Source organism: Mytilus galloprovincialis, chromosome 7 (genome assembly GCF_965363235.1).
Source record: "Mytilus galloprovincialis chromosome 7, xbMytGall1.hap1.1, whole genome shotgun sequence".
In the NCBI taxonomy this organism is placed as follows: Eukaryota; Metazoa; Mollusca; class Bivalvia; order Mytilida; family Mytilidae; genus Mytilus; species Mytilus galloprovincialis.
In genome coordinates, this window is record NC_134844.1 from 71337172 (window position 1) to 71355399 (window position 18228).

General features: G+C 31.5%; 1 protein-coding gene across 2 annotated transcripts; it reads right to left on the minus strand.

The window, feature by feature from the left end:
* Window positions 1-746: 746 nt before the first annotated feature.
* On the minus strand, window positions 747-16692 carry LOC143083598 (uncharacterized). Of its 2 annotated transcripts, XM_076259864.1 has the most exons (11): window positions 16443-16692; window positions 15465-16058; window positions 14595-14886; window positions 13581-13691; window positions 9233-9403; window positions 8624-8872; window positions 7801-8039; window positions 6908-7078; window positions 3793-3947; window positions 1998-2058; window positions 747-1612 (listed from the first exon to the last, which is right to left on the minus strand). In XM_076259864.1, exons 3-11 carry the CDS (start codon window positions 14662-14664, stop codon window positions 1421-1423), a joined length of 1419 nt encoding a protein of 472 aa, XP_076115979.1. In that variant the 5' UTR covers window positions 14665-14886; window positions 15465-16058; window positions 16443-16692; the 3' UTR covers window positions 747-1420. The 2 variants fall into 2 exon arrangements, with proteins under 2 accessions (XP_076115979.1, XP_076115981.1); XM_076259866.1 differs by lacking the exon at window positions 9233-9403.
* Window positions 16693-18228: the final 1536 nt, after the last annotated feature.

Genomic DNA, 18228 nt, shown 5'->3' on the forward strand with positions numbered 1-18228 from the left:
TAATAGGGTAATTTCATTTTTTAAAACACATTGTTACCATCAAAGACACGGACACAATTGAAAATCCTTTTCTAAAAGGTGCAACGTACAACAAACGCATTATCAGTGAAAAGGTAACGAGTAGGTAACAGGTTAATTACCGAGCGATGGAACGGGTACATGCGCGCTAATAGGGTCATTTCATCTCTAAGAACACATTGTTACACCAAGAGACATGGGCACAATTGATTTTTTTTTTAAAGGTGCAACGTACAACAAACGTATTATAAGTGAATAAGTAACAGGGTATTAACCGAGCACTGGAACGGTTGCAATCGCGCTTATAGGGTCATTTCATCTGTAAGAACACATTGTTACCACCAGAGACATGAACACAATTGAAAAACGATTTAATTCAAAGTGCAACCGTATACTCCGCGCATTAAAAACGAATAAGTAACAGATGTGCATATAGAGAAAAACTATGTGCATATAAAGTAAACAATGTGCATATAGAGAACAAGTATGTGCGTATAGAGAAAAAGTATGTGCATATATAGTAAAACTATGTGCATATATAGAAAAACTATGTGCATATATAGAAAAACTATGTGCATATAAAGTAAACTATGTGCATATAAAGTAAACTATGTGCATATAGAGAAAAAGTATGTGCATATATAGAAAAACTATGTGCATATATTGAAAAGTATAAGCGTATCTAAAAACAAGTACACATAAGGCAGCTACGGCGTTCCATAGTTAACAATAGTTATTTTCCTTATAATATATCATTTCAGTATATATCTTGATAGCGTAATTATCTAAAATTCACGTTTCTATATTACACTCATGAAATTCGATGTTCCAAAAATCAATGAGTCGATTGAATACAAGACAGAGACTGTCCTACTATATAAAATTATCACACTTTGATAATTTTTTAGTTGGTACAGGAATAAGAATTCAAATATCATATTTTACTACATATTCTGGCAAAACAAAACTTACTATTATACAGACACATTTAATGTTTGCAAAATAATTGTAAATACTCGATAAGAACTATTAATTAGTAGGAATGCTTTCTCTTGTTTTTAATGTGAACAAAAAATAGACCGAGAATTAACTGTTTAAAATTCGTTTGCAATAATAAAGTTTTGTGTTTATAACTTATAAATTTGGTTATAGAAAAAAAAGGAACGCATACAATTATTTTGAGCTTGATCATCTATACAGGTAAAACGAATTTCATACGTTTTTTTCAACTTAGTTGTTTTATATCGTAGTTTATCTTCAATTTCAAAATTTGATAAATCTCATGTATGAATGTATTAATAGCATATATCCTTGACTAACAAAAACCAATATGCAAAACTAAAGCAGGCTAGACTAATAATAGTTCACACGGTCTTTATATTGAAGAATGCACAATAATTTTCTATACAGTTAAGCGAACTTTAGTTGTTTCAACTGTTCTCGTACTGGTACTCGTAAACTGTTGGGTAGTTGAATGCAAATCAGTATCAAGCACAGTATCAATGTGTTCGAAAGCGAATCGGAAATCGGACATTGATTGGATATCTTTCATCCCTAACTGTTCTCGGATTGTTTGGTAGAAAGTAGTTGGACACTGAAAAGCAAAATACAAAAATTATTATTTTCTTTAATTCTTACTCGTTTCCTTGTCTACATTAGAATAAACACCGCTATATATGTTTTGACAGTGAACATGCATGATTTTGTGCCGACAAACATTTGTTTACAAGGCACAATATATTTTTATAATCTTGAAGAACAGAGACATATACATGGGATTATTATACGGTACCCGTTACCTAATTGAAATTGCTTTTCTTTTCTATTTAGCTTTTTTTTTCTACACAGAAAACAGATAACCAAATGTCTCCTTATATGTCAGGGAAACCATTGCTTACAGGTGTATCGATGATATTGTCGGTTCAAAATGTTTTCTTGATGTTTGGTAGTGTTTATTTCTTTGGTAAGTATAAACTAACCTCGTTGACAAGGAGCTTGAGAAATGCAATGTCCTTTCCTCTTAAAGTCTTTAGCTGCCTTCTGAAAAAAAGAAACCAAATAAAAGTGTTCAACATTTAAATGTACTTAATGTACGGTCTGTGAGTATGCCACTTAGACCCATATCTTGGTAAAATATCAACCTTAAGTGGAGTATGTTGTTTGTCCCATACCCAATGGTCAAACAAAGACGTTTAAATAATAAAGTCGTAAATCGCGCTGACTTTTAAATTTAGCAATAAGAGAAAAAACTGACCAACACATTGTTATACTGTTATGTTTGCTAGAGGAAAATTGCATTTAGGGAAGCACGTTATAATTATGTTGGCCTGTACGAGACGGGTTTATCTTCAGATATTATTAGCATGTAAACGATAACAACTTCTCTTTGTTTTCTACAAATAACGTATAAAAACTGTTATCACAGAGATATGACTCGCTTTTTATATATTTCGATAATGAAAATGTTGAAATTAAAATAGCAACACTTTAACATGCACGTTTTGGAAATATTCAAAGTTAATGAACCGCGAATAAAGGCACATGCCTAAAAAATGACTTTGCAATGAGATGTGTCAATGTTAATACAACTGCAAACCAAATACCATTGACGTATCATAAGTAGTTCCCTTTAACAAACCTCAAGAAAAACTAATACTTGTAAACTAAGCAAAATTTCAAAATTAATAAACCATAACTGAGGGGTCAGATTCAACTAATCTCCATTATTAAGAGATGTGCCAATGCTAATACGGGGCGAACAATCTCCAAGAAAATGAGAAAACCAAGGCTGATACATCTGCATACTAATTATACTTAAGCTACCACTAGTGGTTCCCTATTATCTGACCTATTCACAACCTAATACTAAAACTAAGCAAAATTTTAAAAGTCAGTAGACCATGAATGAGGGATAGGGCCAAATGATCTTCATGGTAATGAAATCTGCCAATGCTTCTACAACAACTGCATACCAATTATCATTAGCGTACCACTAGTGGTTCACCATAAACTGACCTTATCACAAACAAATACATAGAAAATAAGCAAAAGTTTCATAGTCGATAAACAATAACTGAGGGGGTGGGGTCAAATAATGAAATGTGCCAATACTTATACAACTGCATACCAAATATATTTGGCTTACCCTAGTGGTTCACCATAAACTGACATAATCATGAAAAATAAGCAGATGTTTTAGAGTCAATAGATCATAACTGAGGGGGTGGGGTCAAATAATCTCCATGATAATAAAATGTGACAATATTTATACAACTGCATACTAAATATCTTTTGTTTACCACTAGTGGTTCACCATAAACTTGTCCTAATCACAAACTAATACATTGTTGACATCGCCTCCGCCGCCGCCGACGACGACACCGGAAACAGCATACCTAATTCTTGCTTTTTGACTTTGTCAAGCGAGACAATAACTACACTTTTTTATATATGAAACAGATGTTGAACAACATTTGAAATCTTTGCAGAAGGCTAAAAGATTTCGATAGAATCATCCAATACTACCGTCCACAACTATTGAAACAAGATATGTGTTTTGTATAAAAAAATCTTTTCAATAAAAATATGATGACATTGTATTAACTCCTATTAATTCATATAGTTTAACGCTGTTTGTAAACATATGTATATTACTTGTATTAAAAATATTTGATGAACATGAGAATGTTTTTAAATTCACATTTACAATCAAACCCCGGATCAGATTCAGTTACGAAATGTGATTAAGAAAAAAAAAATGAACAGAATACATACTGCGTAGATAGAAACATATCTTTCCGAAGAATCTTGTTGTTAAGCCATTCATCTACTTGAGAAAGTGTCCAATTCATGGCACTGTCAATTCCATTTGTCAAGTTTACCTTTGAAGTTTTATCTGACATACCAGATTGCGGTTTTGGCAAAGCTGGCTGTAACAATAGAAAGGATATGTGTGTACGAACCAGTTGCGCATGGTAAAAGACATACGAAAGATACAAATCGAGATATTAAATGAAAGCAAACTGAAAATGCTAGGACAAAAAAAAAAGAAAAACAGTATTTTGCAAAAACCAACATGAGACACCAAAGATTGAGCAACACGAATATCCCCCAATAAAAAAATAGATAAATAAATAAAAATAATAAACAACCGAGGGTGATCTCAGGTGCTGTAGGCTGTAGAAGGGTAAGCAAATCCTGGTCCACATGTTTCCCTCGTAATCTTGACCTAGATTCTGTGAAATTCATTAACCTTAAAATTCAAATCAAGTAAAAACGAATGATTTGCTTAGCAGGGGCATCATTTTTCTGCTTGTAAACAACAAATCTTATTCGAACGTTCATCAACAGTTTTCTGTTGAAGAAAACAATTGCTTTAATACCCTTTGAAATATCAATCCATCAAACTTAGCAAATAAGATGTCATTCAAAAAGTCCAGCATTGTAATGTTATCATCATCTTATGTGTTTTTTCATTGTTGGAATCTGTGTTCTTTGTAACAGGGTAAAGTATTTCATGACCCCAAAACAAGGGACTTTAATCAGCACTTATGTTCATGCTATTATCAGAGAGATATACCATTTTATCGACTATCAAGTCGATCTTTCAATTGAAAATTCGGAACATAATTCAATTAAAGACAGTACGTAGCATGCACGGTGTCTCTTCCTATATGAAGGTATATATGTTAGCGGCAGTAAGTGAAATTAGGAATTAAGCTTAAATCCTAGGCAATAAGCTAACGTCTAGGCATTAAGTTATTACCTGAAATTTTCTGGCATTAAGCTTATTACCTGATTTCTTAATAATATGATGATTATTCATCCTATTGACGAACATGATTTTAGGCAATAAGTGAAATCTGTAATTTATGTATATTAAGTGATTTTTTTCTTGAAATAAAGTAGTTTCTTAATTATATTCCAAATATCAATATATATTTATCTGACAAGTCTTCAAATTTTAGTAATTTTCTTATTCAAAACATAATTAACTCATACTTTTTTGTGGAAGTACAAAAATTAAAAACCATTTTAAAAAGTGATTGTATCCAATAAAAAAAGGGCAAGACTCAATATAATCTTTATAATAGTTTTTTGAAAATGTTTACACTTCACTGGTCAAGCTGGTAAAAAGTAGACAACAATGAAGATATTTATTTTTTCACTTCTTTAACTGGATCATTTGCATCACGTGACACCATGTCTATAGGGGATACATATCTTGAGTCTATGAGGTCTAATAACAATAACGGTACCAATTTTCTGCACCAGATGCGCATTTCGACAATACATGTCTCTTCAGTGATGAATTTGAATCAGGGAAAACAAGGAGCATATACCTAAGAGTAAAGTACCATGATCTTTTAGCAAAGATTAAACTTTTAGAATCATAAGAAAAGAAAGCGACAAAAGATTACTACAATTTAAGAAGGTATGACATTTTTTTACATTGATGGTTTTGAGAGGTTGATAACTAAAGTCAGCGAGAATGACGAGGGAAATTTCAAAATTTATGTTTTTCTAGAGGAACTCTATGGTATTTTGGAAAAGGCACATAAAGAAACAGGTCATGGCGACAGAGATCGCATGATAAAACAACTAAATAATGGATATGCTGCAATTGGATTATTTCTGTCACTTTGTGAAAATTGCAATATGAAAAAACATATAGGGAAAGGAGTAGTAGTAAAGCCCATTTTATCTCAAGTCTTCAACAGTAGAGGACAAGTTGATTTGATAGATTTTCAATCAAACCCAGATGGAAACTATAAATTTATTATGGTGTTTCAAGACCACCTTACAAAATTTTGTAACATTAAAGCTCTTACCTAAAAAATGTAAAAAAATGTGCATCAGAAGTGGCTTTTAATCTAATTGATATTTTTACAATATCTGGTGTGCCCAATATACTGCAAAGAGACAATGGTCGGGAATTCACAGCTTTGGTCATACCGAGTTAAAATTAATGTGGCCAGAACTTGTTATCGTTCATGGGAAACCGAGACATCCCTAATCACAGGGTAGCTTTGAGCGATCGAATGGAGATATCCATGACATGCTTACTGCATGGCTGAGGGACAATGAATTAACAAAGTGGTCGATTGGTATCAAGTTCTTCCAGATTCAAAAGAAATCAGCTCTAAACAAAGGCATTGGACTATGAAGCCATGTTTGGTAAATGTGCAACAATTGGATTAACATCAGAAACCAAAATTCCGAAAAAAATATTGGTGACCTTAGAAAAGGAGGAGGACTTACTTCAGCTAAAGACCGAGTCTTTAAATAACCAACATATAACTTCAAATACTACAGAAAACAATGACAATGCCCTTTATATACCATCTAATCAAATTCATAAACAAATGTGGAAACTTCTACTTCAATCACTGATGAAAAGCAAAGGGTAAGTTGTAAAAAGTAATAAGAAATATCTTAAAAAATATTAAAACGACTCTTTAATCTTGGAGGGCTTTAACTAAAGTATAACAGTATTTTCATGTAAAATTTAATGTATAAGAGATTTTTAGATCGAGGAAATACATCGATAGGTAGTAATTGACCAATTGTGATTTATCAATATGTCATCATTTTTCAGTTTGTTGTGCAACCATCTTCACTGAAAAACAGTTATTAAATGTATCTTATCATGTACTTGGCTTTAAAAAAGAGAAATTATTTCTACTGCCTCGCATTTTACCTCTTTCAAAGCAAATGCATTTTATATTTTTAAACATTAAATAGTTTTCCATATTGTATGTATGCATGACCATAGGTTACGTTTTCACTTTCTCAGCAAAATGAATTTTACAAATATAATTATGTAATTCTCGTGATGAAAGTTCAGAATACTTTACAAATATTTTTAAAGAAATGTAATGAAACTTACCTCACATTCTTTGTATGGACATACTGTATTTGAAGAATTAAAGCAAGCAAGGTTTATCAACAGACACAGTAACAGGAACAGCATAAAAGAAAGAGAGAGACAAACTGGTAGAACTGGTATCTCCTTGCTTTTACCACTGCTTTGATTAGAAGGTCGTTGTGCTATCATAACCTTCAAAATACAAAAAAAACACCATCGTAGTATATACATGTATGATAACGACGTTTAAATTCAGTTGTCAGATACTATTTCATTTTATTGCAGTCTATGACAATTTTTGAAATAATAGTCAATATTCTAAGCATTCTGGTCGACTATCCATGTTCGAAAAAAAGATAATACACATTCAGTAATTTTCCTTAGATTACATGATCTCACTATTACGCATATAAGTATAGAACGTAGAAAAATATAGAATATATAGAAGTCGGAGAGAAGGCATACACCGAAAATAATACAAATGTGTTTTCCTTTCTCACTGCATATCTTGTTTTGAAGGATTTAGCTTCATCGCACTTACAATGAGATATCGTTTTTAAAGATACAAGGTTGGGGCACTATATAATATGATCCAATTAAGAGTATAAATTTTCTGTACATATACAGACAAGAAAGGTGTTATATTGGTGATCTTGAATTGATGAAAGAGAAGATTCGCTTTTAGTTACAATTTTCTTTTAATACTCTATACATCCGGTTTGCCAGTATCAATCTAAATATCTTTCCTTCTCCAACCCATCAATATCATCAGACCCTAGACTATGATATGAAGTCGATGTAATCTTCCCTTGAATATGTGTTAAATATTTTACTTAAAACGTTCAGTTCAAAATAACCAATAAGTAAATAAAAATTTCTCAAGTGTAGTTTTTTGCCATTTGCCAATTATTTACCTCATGCTCAGATTCAATTATAGGTTTTGTCACATCTACTACTACTCCATTCTTTCTGTTCAATTCCTGTTGTATGGCTCCGATTACTTCGTTGACTGTTTTCTCCAGTGGATCTTTTCCACTGAAGTCAAATTCCAGATTGTTACCGACTATAGGTTCTAACCAACCATCAGCTTCGTATCCACTTTCCATTTTCAATAGTATTATCTTTTTCTTAGTTTGATGCGCATATTCTGTCTCTGTTATAGTTACACACAAATATTAGTAAAACAAAAGAAGAACACAACATTGATATTGATCATATAACTGCTTTAGCCAATATGATATGTTATGTAAAGTACACATATGTATAATCTTTGTATTTTAGTCTGTTGCTGCTACATGTACCTTCTTTCTCAATTTGACAATATTTGAAAAGAAATATCTGTCTCCCTGTCTGTTACTACGGGAAGCTGATGTTTTCCATTCCTGAATGTATTGACATGTAATTTCTTAAATAATTAGCCAAAGCTCGAAATAATGACAAAAAATGAATAATTATAATTATTTCTTTTTTTCGGTAATTTTACATTCGTAACGCTACGCGTCTCCAGGTTAGCTCAAATGCTATTGATTGACGGCCTCAAAGCTTTAGATACAATAAAGTTGGTAGCTCTTTATTAGTTGAAAATATATCATGTTTTTCAAGTAAACCAGAATTTATTCCGACTGTTTTAAGAAATGTTCGTCATTATTCCATGAATATATTTCTAAATTATGTAAGGGAAATGACTTAATTATTATATTGATTGATATCTACAAATACATATAAACAAAAATGTACCCGCTCTACAGTTATAACTGTTCTTGAATTTATATGAATGACAGACAAGTACAATTTCTGCCTGATCAACAGCATCAACCATTGCCTCGACTGTGGCACCTTGGATATTATGGACATGCATCCATACACTTATACAATTCTTTTTTATACCATCATATATCTGTTTTACCACTGGTTGGTTCCCCCAATTGTGACTTATCAAAATGTGTCTATTGTCACTTCTTGTTACTTTGTCATTTTGCTCACCACCTACAATTGGCATTTCGAAAAAAATTAGTTTATTGATTGAAATAAAGAACAATAAAAACATAAAAAAAAAATGCCGTACTTAAATTGCTTCAGAATATACAATCTTTATTAATAAACTCATCATAGAAACCAGGATTGAAATTTCATATTAACGCAAGACGCACGTTTCGTCTTCAAAAGACTCATCAGTGACGCTCGAATTAAAGCACACAGTTTAATAAAAAAAAGGAGGATGTTGAATGTCACCAACGGTTATATTGTAAAGATACGATGAAATTTTTTGAGTATTAAATATGTCATAATATGAAATTGCTACAGATAGGCTTGTAAAATGTATAAACAATATTATTATATATTTACAGCTGTTTTGGTAGTCTTTGATTGTCCATAAAGCTTTCATACTAAGCAGTTTAACATTTTTATCTGATGAATTAGATAATCTTTCCAATGTTGATATCACCTTCCATTGTTTGTTGTCGATCATCTCTGTCTTGTTATCAAACGATAACCCCCAAATAGCATAAACGGCCTCTGAGGTAAGCAGAAAACACATTGCAATTAATGTATTACACTTTCAATCTCGAGTACATGTATATTAGTAGGGTGCCCAATCAACAAATTTGATCGATCAACCTTAACGGAATAACCCACGGCTATATTTTATATCATTGGAAAGAAGAGAACAAGTTTCATCGAAATACCGTTGTCGGCGTTGTCGGCCGTGTCACATTTTTTTTAATCAGGGTCAAAGGTCAAAGCAAAAATTCCAGAAAAATACACAGTCACATTTAGATAGCTTGTTTCTCCTACATATATGCGTTTGGGGCAAAATAAAAACAACTAATTTGTAGAAAAATATCTTTTGTATCAAAATTTAGAACTTATTTTATATTTATATCGCCCAAATTGACTTTAGAATGACTTTTTTGCATATAGGGTGCAAATTTGAAATCTTCAAACAGCTGTTTAATAACAGTGACCTTGACCTATTTCAATTTTTAGATTTGAAATTTTTGTATTCATTTCATTACAAGTAAGATCTAAGGATGTTTTTTAGATCTTAATTTTAATAATTTGTCGAAAATAAAATGGGTTTTTCACGTCTTTTGATGGTAAGGTGTTCGTCAATTTCTAGGTAAATATCAAATTTCTGTTACTTGGTGTGAAAGAGTATATATAAATGATTTGTTTCAAAATTTGTGTAATATTAACACCAAACTTGTTGAATATTAAGCTCTGTGTATAGGTTTTGCTTTATAGAAGTAAAAATTACTGCAAACGGAGAAAAAGGGGGGTTTAAGTTATGAAAATAAAACGTCTACTAGAAACAGGTAAAACACCCCATCCCACATATACAGATGACTAAAGGAGCAACAATTGGCTATACAAGTATTCCAAAAATATAATAAGGGAGAGGGTTATATGTGACGTATAAAATTTTCTGACGTCAGACACTCAAATCAATAAATGTGTTCGTAGATAGTAGATGTTTTTGTGTTCTGTTAAATTGTTCCTTTTAAAATTGTTAAACGATGATGACTGATGTACCCATATTTTGACTATTTTATTTATTGTGTCTGTTTATTTAACGCATCAATGTAAAAATATCGGAAATTGATGAGACTTTCATTAAAGTGAGAGGGTTAGCGCTATAGAACCAGGTTTAATCCACCATTTTCTACATTTGAAAATGCCTGTACCAAGTCAGGAATTTGACATGTCTTGTCCATTCGTTTTTGATGCGTTTTGTTATTTGATTTTGCCATGTGATTATGGACTTTCCCAATTGATCTTCCTCTAGGTTCAGTATTTTTGTGATTTTACTTTTTATGTACAGCACCGATGTATTTTACAAAAAATTGCAAACAAAAAAGGCGTGAGAAACCAAAGGGACATTAAAAACTTATAAAATGAAGACAAGTTGAAAACAGCATGGCAAAAACACAAAAAACAAGAACAAATGCAAATGGAAAATTATGATCGAAGCTAGTTTTACCTACTTCGTTCTATGGTCTCCTGTAGTTTAAGCCCACCAACCACGTCAAGGTCAGAGACCATATAGCAGGTTTTTTTTTGGTTTTTTTTTTATATATCTTTCCCCAGTAGATAGATTATTACTGTATTTTCTACGATTTCAAAATTGAGTAAATGTTTTATTTATAATAAATAGAAAATATTATGGACTGCTTAATTTTCATTCGATAGCTAACAATGATTCATATTAAGATACAAACAAAAAATTAAATCTTATACATCGTCATCTTCGTCGTCATCGATGTTTCTAACTGCAACCAGACGAGTATTTACATTTTGACATTTGTCATTTGCCTGACATGGGCATAAATCTGTACACGATAGACTTTGTTCGAAGCAAATGCAACCCTTTTAAAACGCAGATTTCCCCTTACAAGTGCACACTAAATTTTGCAGAAATTCATATGACATCTGACCTTCAAGATAGACAGGAACAAGTCATTTTTCTATTCCCATCCGAACTGAAGAGGAGAATGTTAGGTTAGTTTTGCTATATGGGAAGACATCAAATATATGTCTTGAATGAAGTTCTTATTACATATTGTTCAAAAGTAGATTCACAAGGAGGACGTTTGAAAAGGTAGAAATTTTAAATTGTAGCCAATTTTACGCTCAATTTGTTTAGGTCACAATGATCCTTTTTGAGTTTTGACTTGTGATCATTCAACCTAACAACAAAATCTCGAGCTGAATCTTTAGATTCATCGAAGTCACAATTAGAAAGGTTTGACAAATCGGTGAAATCCTCTGGGTTGTCCTTCAAGACTAAAAAACACACTTACTGATCATAAACAGGTACAATGTTGCAGATGGCAAACCCGATACTTTTACATATTTCGTTGACAGGTGTATAGTAGCGCAAATATTGTGTACAAGTTAAAGTGCCTGTTTGAAACCATATTTCATGCGTATGCTGCATGGGGGGGGGGGGGGGGGGGGGGGGGGGTTATGAACTCATTAAATCAGAATATATGTAACTTGTGACTGTATCATTATCCTACCCTTGATTCCTTTCAAACCGAATTCTTTGTCTAAAGGAATAGCATGTGAATTCCTGCGTGTATCTACTTCATCGGGCAAACAAAATAATTCTTGAAACCTGATACTCCTTCTGAGCAAATTTAGGGTCTTTGGAAGTGCTAGCTAGATAAATGTCTTCCTCGTGTATCATAGTAACTGTTGATCTACCAGGATGCTGAACAATCAATTCGCCAAGAAATCTGATTAAGGCCTGCTGGTTCTCACTAACTCAAAGAAACTTTTCCAGTCAGGTATTTGACGACCTTCTATATATATGACCTGACACAAGAACTTGATCTAGGTTTGAAATAACTGCAGTTGTGTCTGCTAGTGTAAGATTTATAGCAAGAATGGTGGTACAATATTTTGTAATCATCGGTACGAAGATGGTCTAGGTCTGAAGCATCATGCAATATTCTGAAATATACATGATCTTTCCGTGTTCCAATAGCCTCGATAAAGCTTTTGTTTGTGCTAATTCTATGTATATTAATAAGCAATTTAGTAGAAGAACCCTGACATATAACACACTTATCCCATTGTATTTCATTCCTACTTGGTTTAGGGCTTATTGGCATAGATTATTTTTACCGGACTGTGAATGTGTGCCATATTTCGGGTCGGAAATTTGACCGAAGGATTTGATTTGTATATTACAATTATATCAAAACTATCAATCAAAAAAAATTAAAGTTATAAAAACAAAAAAATATTTCCCAAAACAAAACAACGATCTTCAAACTAACTGGACTATTCAAAACATACAAATCGACCATACACCAAGCAACAAAGAGAAATGAAGTTAGTAACAATTGTCCTAGTTAATGACCTGATAGTGTCAGCTACAAAACGATTAACGGCACGAGAAAAGGCGTGTTTGAATCAAGGCAGAATTATCGCTAAGTTTGTGTTTTAAATTGCTATTTTCTTCTCACCGATTAAAATTACACGAAAGATATTTGGCACATATATTAACCACGTCTTATCGATGTAATCAGAGAAAAAATCCCGTGAAAGTTACAACCAATAAATTTTCTTTGGTTCAAAATGGGGTAAATTTCAGCTAAAAAAATAGTCTTACTAAAATCATGAAATACTTCTACTTAAACTATATAAATCTTTTCAGCTTTCGTTATATAATAAATTAAATTTTTAAGCTAAATGATAAGTATGATTTGAACAAATAACACAGAAAGCATTAATTTTATTTTTCGTGTTGAAGATTGCCTGTATGATGAGGTATCTTTGGGTACCCTAAGAAACGACAAATTTTTGACGTGACCACGGGAGCTCATGACGACATCCATGATTGAAAAATATTATGATTTTCCAATAGTTTGCATATAAATATAGCCGTGTGTTATCCGTTAACTTAAACTCGTTAACTAGACGTCTTTTTCGATACTGGGCACCCTACTATATGTTCTTCCTGACATGGAAATATAAATAAAAATAGTTGTACTATTTAAATATTTGATTCAATATGATATTATTTCATCAATTAAGATTTTAGAATCTAGTTTTCTTTCGCCGTAAACTAATGATATAACTTATTATGTTCTTAATTTATTATCACGGAGAACTAATAACAAGAATATTATGACTTTGCAATTTGTTAACATCCAAAAGACCGTTTTAGTATTATATACATTACCACGTTGATCCTCGATGTTGCCATCTTCAGTAATTTTCACTAGGAGTGGAATTGCACCGTGCTGCACAACCAGTTTTTTATTGGTGTCATTTCTGCCTACTTGTTGAATAACTGTAACATATGATAATCATCAAAATATCTTAAACAATGATAATAATCAGGCAGATCTCGTGGTCATCATTAGTATAGACAATCCAATCCTAGTACTACGAAACTGATAATAATTCAACATATTAACATACTTTGAGATACAGAAATCTAATATTGAATTGAAATAGAGAACAAAAAAAGGTAAAAAAAATAAATAAAGGCTTTGTATCACCAGCCCAGTAGTCAGCACTTCGGTGTTGACATGAATATCAATTATATGGTTATTTTTATAAATTGGCTGTTTGCATAATTATGAATTATTCGAAATAATAAGTATTTTCTTATCCAAGGCATAGATTACCTTAACCGTATTTAGCACAAATTTTTGGAATTTCTGGTCTTCAATGCTCTTCAACTTTATACTTCTTTAACTTTTTAACAATTTTGATTTGAGCGTCACTGGTGAGTTTTATGCAGAAGAAACGCGCGTCTGGCGTATCAAATGATAAGCCTTGTAACTTTGAACTATTTGTATATTTGGTATGGTTAAAAGTGGAATTAAACATATACTGAATCAAATGTCCATACAACTAGGCTCTGTTAAAAGGAAAGATATTTAGATAAAAGATTAATTTGCATTTAAGACTACTTTTTTTAGACACAACACCGTATATGTGGTTGGACATCCTGGTGCTTTGTCAAATATGAGCAAAATAAATAGGTTTTATCAAACTTTGAATTCGGTACACTTTTCGGAGAAGATTTTTTGAGGATGTCCTATCACAGAGTAGGTGACCTGTCGAAAATCATATAATCCGATGTCAAAAAACGGTAATATGAAAATAGTCTATCGCATAACTGTAATATGCGTGTGCCCAGTTCAGCACTATAGTAAGTAATTTTAGAAGACGTATCGGTACTTACTTCTAGCTATTTCTTTAAGAGAACAGTCGCCATAACTTCCATCTTCCATAACCTTTGAAATTGTTGACATTAAATCCTTAATGCTATCTGACTTGCTTCCACATTCGGATTCTTTCACAAGATCAGCAAGTGTTGCTAAACAAAGAAGTCGAATTATGTTGTTTTATGATTCCAAATATGGTTTCATTGCTCCAATGCAGTTTGCGCCTCGCACGTTTGGAACACAATTTTCAAACATAGATATGTTATGCAATAAACGACAGAGCATTTCAACAATATTTTCTCCTTCTTCCTTAAAAGATATGATTAAAATGTAAATATAATAAAACTGTTTTATAATGGTGTAGGATAGATACATAGGACTCTTAAATAATTAATACAAAAAGAATGTAAAAATTAAGAAGAATTGATGTGATTAAGATGAATATGATATAATTGAATTCGTCATAGTACCAAGAGTTTCATGGATTAAGAAGGATTTCCAACTTACTTTTATATTTTTTTGGTCACTAACAGTCGGTATTTCAAAACGATTTTCATAACATAACTGAGTTGGAATAAGTTCGATATTTGAGTGATTTTTTTTCATTCAGCTGTTTTTTTATCCTTTATGTGTTAAAATAAAAGTAAATTTCTCTTTTAGCCATTAAATAGTGTCAATTTGTAATTTATTGTATAGTCTTTTAACTTTGTCATACGTTGTTGTGCATTCTGGATGGAAGCTTGTTAATGGTCAATATTTAACAGACAGCTCGAGTTGTATTTGTTAAAAACTAAAATATTAAAAGCAAATGATGAGAAAATGGAGGCACACCTATGCAACCAAATCGCAATTTTAGTCGATTATATGATATGTTTTGTTTTTATTACCTCAGACCTCATATGATTATCATTAAGATGAAAATCTTTCCAGTCCTCCAACTCTTTCGTTGCTTTGATGAGAAAGCTTCTGTCTCGGGTTATAACTCCACTTAGTGTTTTGCTAACACTTGAGCAATGAACCAAAAACTCGAACATTGTTAACAATGGTTCAATGTACTCTGTGTTTATTCTAGGATACTGTGAACCTTTACCAGTCTCCAATATGTCAGCAGATATTTTACAATAAATTTCAACTGTCTTGTATTCTTTTGAATGTTGTATCAATTGTCTTAGCATGTCTGACTTTTCACTGGAAGACTCTGTTTTCGTGATAATAGAGATATCATCATTCAACTTTGAAGCAGCATCCTGAAATTGCTTATTATCAAAGCTCTCTTTGGTTCCTGTAGTTTGGTTTTCTTGAATTACTTTCATACTATTTTTGACAGAATCAATAGTGTTGGAGCAATCCACTGGTTCATGACTCGTTTTACTTTTTTCAGGTATTGCATCTCCGGGACACTCTCTTAGTGTTGACATGTTAACACTGACAATACGATCAACAGACCCAAAAATGGCTTAAGCACAGAACGTTTTTGTAATCTAAAATGAATATTACATTATATTGATCATATCATTTCAGTTTTGATTTCTTTTCTTTTTTTAAATGAGGTGCGTGTTTGTAATGGCTCTTTGCATCGCTTACATTGAACAAAGGACAGCACAATACCAAACTGTAAAGTGGGTTTACTAATTAGATCGATACGAACCACACAACATAAACATTTAAAAAAACAAAAACATACATTATCGATATGTTTATCATAGATACTGGAAAAGTGTTCAAAGCTAATTTAAACAACCTAAACATTTTTGACTTTCGTGTTTCTTAATGAAGTGGAAATGATTGAGTATAAAACAAAAACGGTGCTCGACCCTGCTTAGATCTTTAATATTTGAATTCAAACTATGAATAAATAATCTTACCTGTTTAGGTATTAATGCACTTTGATTATTCCAATCAAAGAAATTTAGTTCGAAATATGGATTTCCGTAACTACACATTTGAAGAAAAACCACGGAATAGAAGTATTTGCCTACACACTCTATATTTATATACCCATTGAATATATTTTTTTTGTTGGCACTCCTCTGTGTTTCATTCTTGGAAATGAACGTCTCAGAACTTTTCGTAGAAAATTATTTTGAACACTTCATGTTTTTTTCTTAGATTAAAAACCAGTTACAAACTTATTTTTAAATTATATGTCTGATCTACCTTTAATTTATAAACAATCTTTGTGTTTTACTATGCAACAAGTATTTTGAATACGGAAGGTATTTGAAATGACAAAAGAAGCATTGATCGTTAATTATTTAAATTATTCAATGTATTATTGTATGACTATCCTTATTCGGTAAAGACTTTTGAATGAATTTAAACTTTTAAGGTTGGTATAGAAAAAAATATTACATAATAAGACACATGAATAACTTTAAGATCAACTATATAATTGCATAATCAATTTGAAGAAAAACCTGATTGCTTATTCATTGTTATTATAAATTAAATTGATAATTAAACGTTAAAAAACTAGAATATGCAAAAATAAGTAATTATAAGTTACCAGAACATTGCAGAAGGAAACATGCCCTATAGCGATTCTGGTCTTGGAATATATTAAAATCTCATATTGAGAATTTTTTACCTTTCAACCGTTCTTAATATGATAACGGTACAACGTCTTATTGAATAAATAATGAACAATATACTATTTAAGAGTCAACTATTGTTTTTGCTTTGAAATATTTATTATAACCTTCCACTATATAGATTTTTTAATGGTGTTCAATAACTTTAGTTAATGAAGAAAAAAATCACTTGTCGCAATTAAAGTATAATTATGTATTTCTAGTATTTACTACAAAGGTATCAATATAAAGACACTATATTAATAAAACTGCTAGGTTTGTCAATGTATTGTCTGGAATATGGTGAGCCTCTACTTCTATGTAACAAGTAAGAATTCAGAAAACGAGAATTTAATAGATGAAATCAAATTCTAATAGATTTGAAAGAAAATCTAAAGTTAAAATGTGCATGATGGACGCTATCGTGTAGGCAGAATCTAGTTTGAAAGTTACACAGATTATACAAAACCAAAAGGTGTCAACTGGAGATTAAAACTAAGATGGGGATTTCGGCCATGTTAATGTTGTGTATCTTTTACAACAAATAATTCTTTTTTATGTATTATGTTCCCAAAGGAGTACAAGGCCGCTAAACAATTGATGACATTAAGTTATTTTTTTTTATTATGATAAAAGAAACTGAATGTCCACCCCCCTATCTTTTTAAGTCGATCGGTAAAACATTCTTCAAGCAAATTTCGACGTAAAAGTTTACTACGTTTTACCAAATAAGGTGATTGTTCAAATGTTTTAAAAGTCCTTTACAGTTTTTTTTTACAATTGATTACTTAATAGATGGCCATGCTGCTATTAATAATCTTACAAAAGTTGGAAACGTTGGCCAACCATGAAGTTGGCTTGATTATAATCTTTCAAACATTACACGATAACATATACGTACAATAGTATGTTTGGCTTTTAAACTAGTTATCTACGTCGATATGATACCTGAATAACACACCATGTACTTCTAAATAAAAATGCATCAGTATATATCTTACAAACATACGCATTTATGCAAAATTCTAAAGATGTACTAAAGGTTACAAGATTTTTTTTCAACAAACATCGCTACATAATC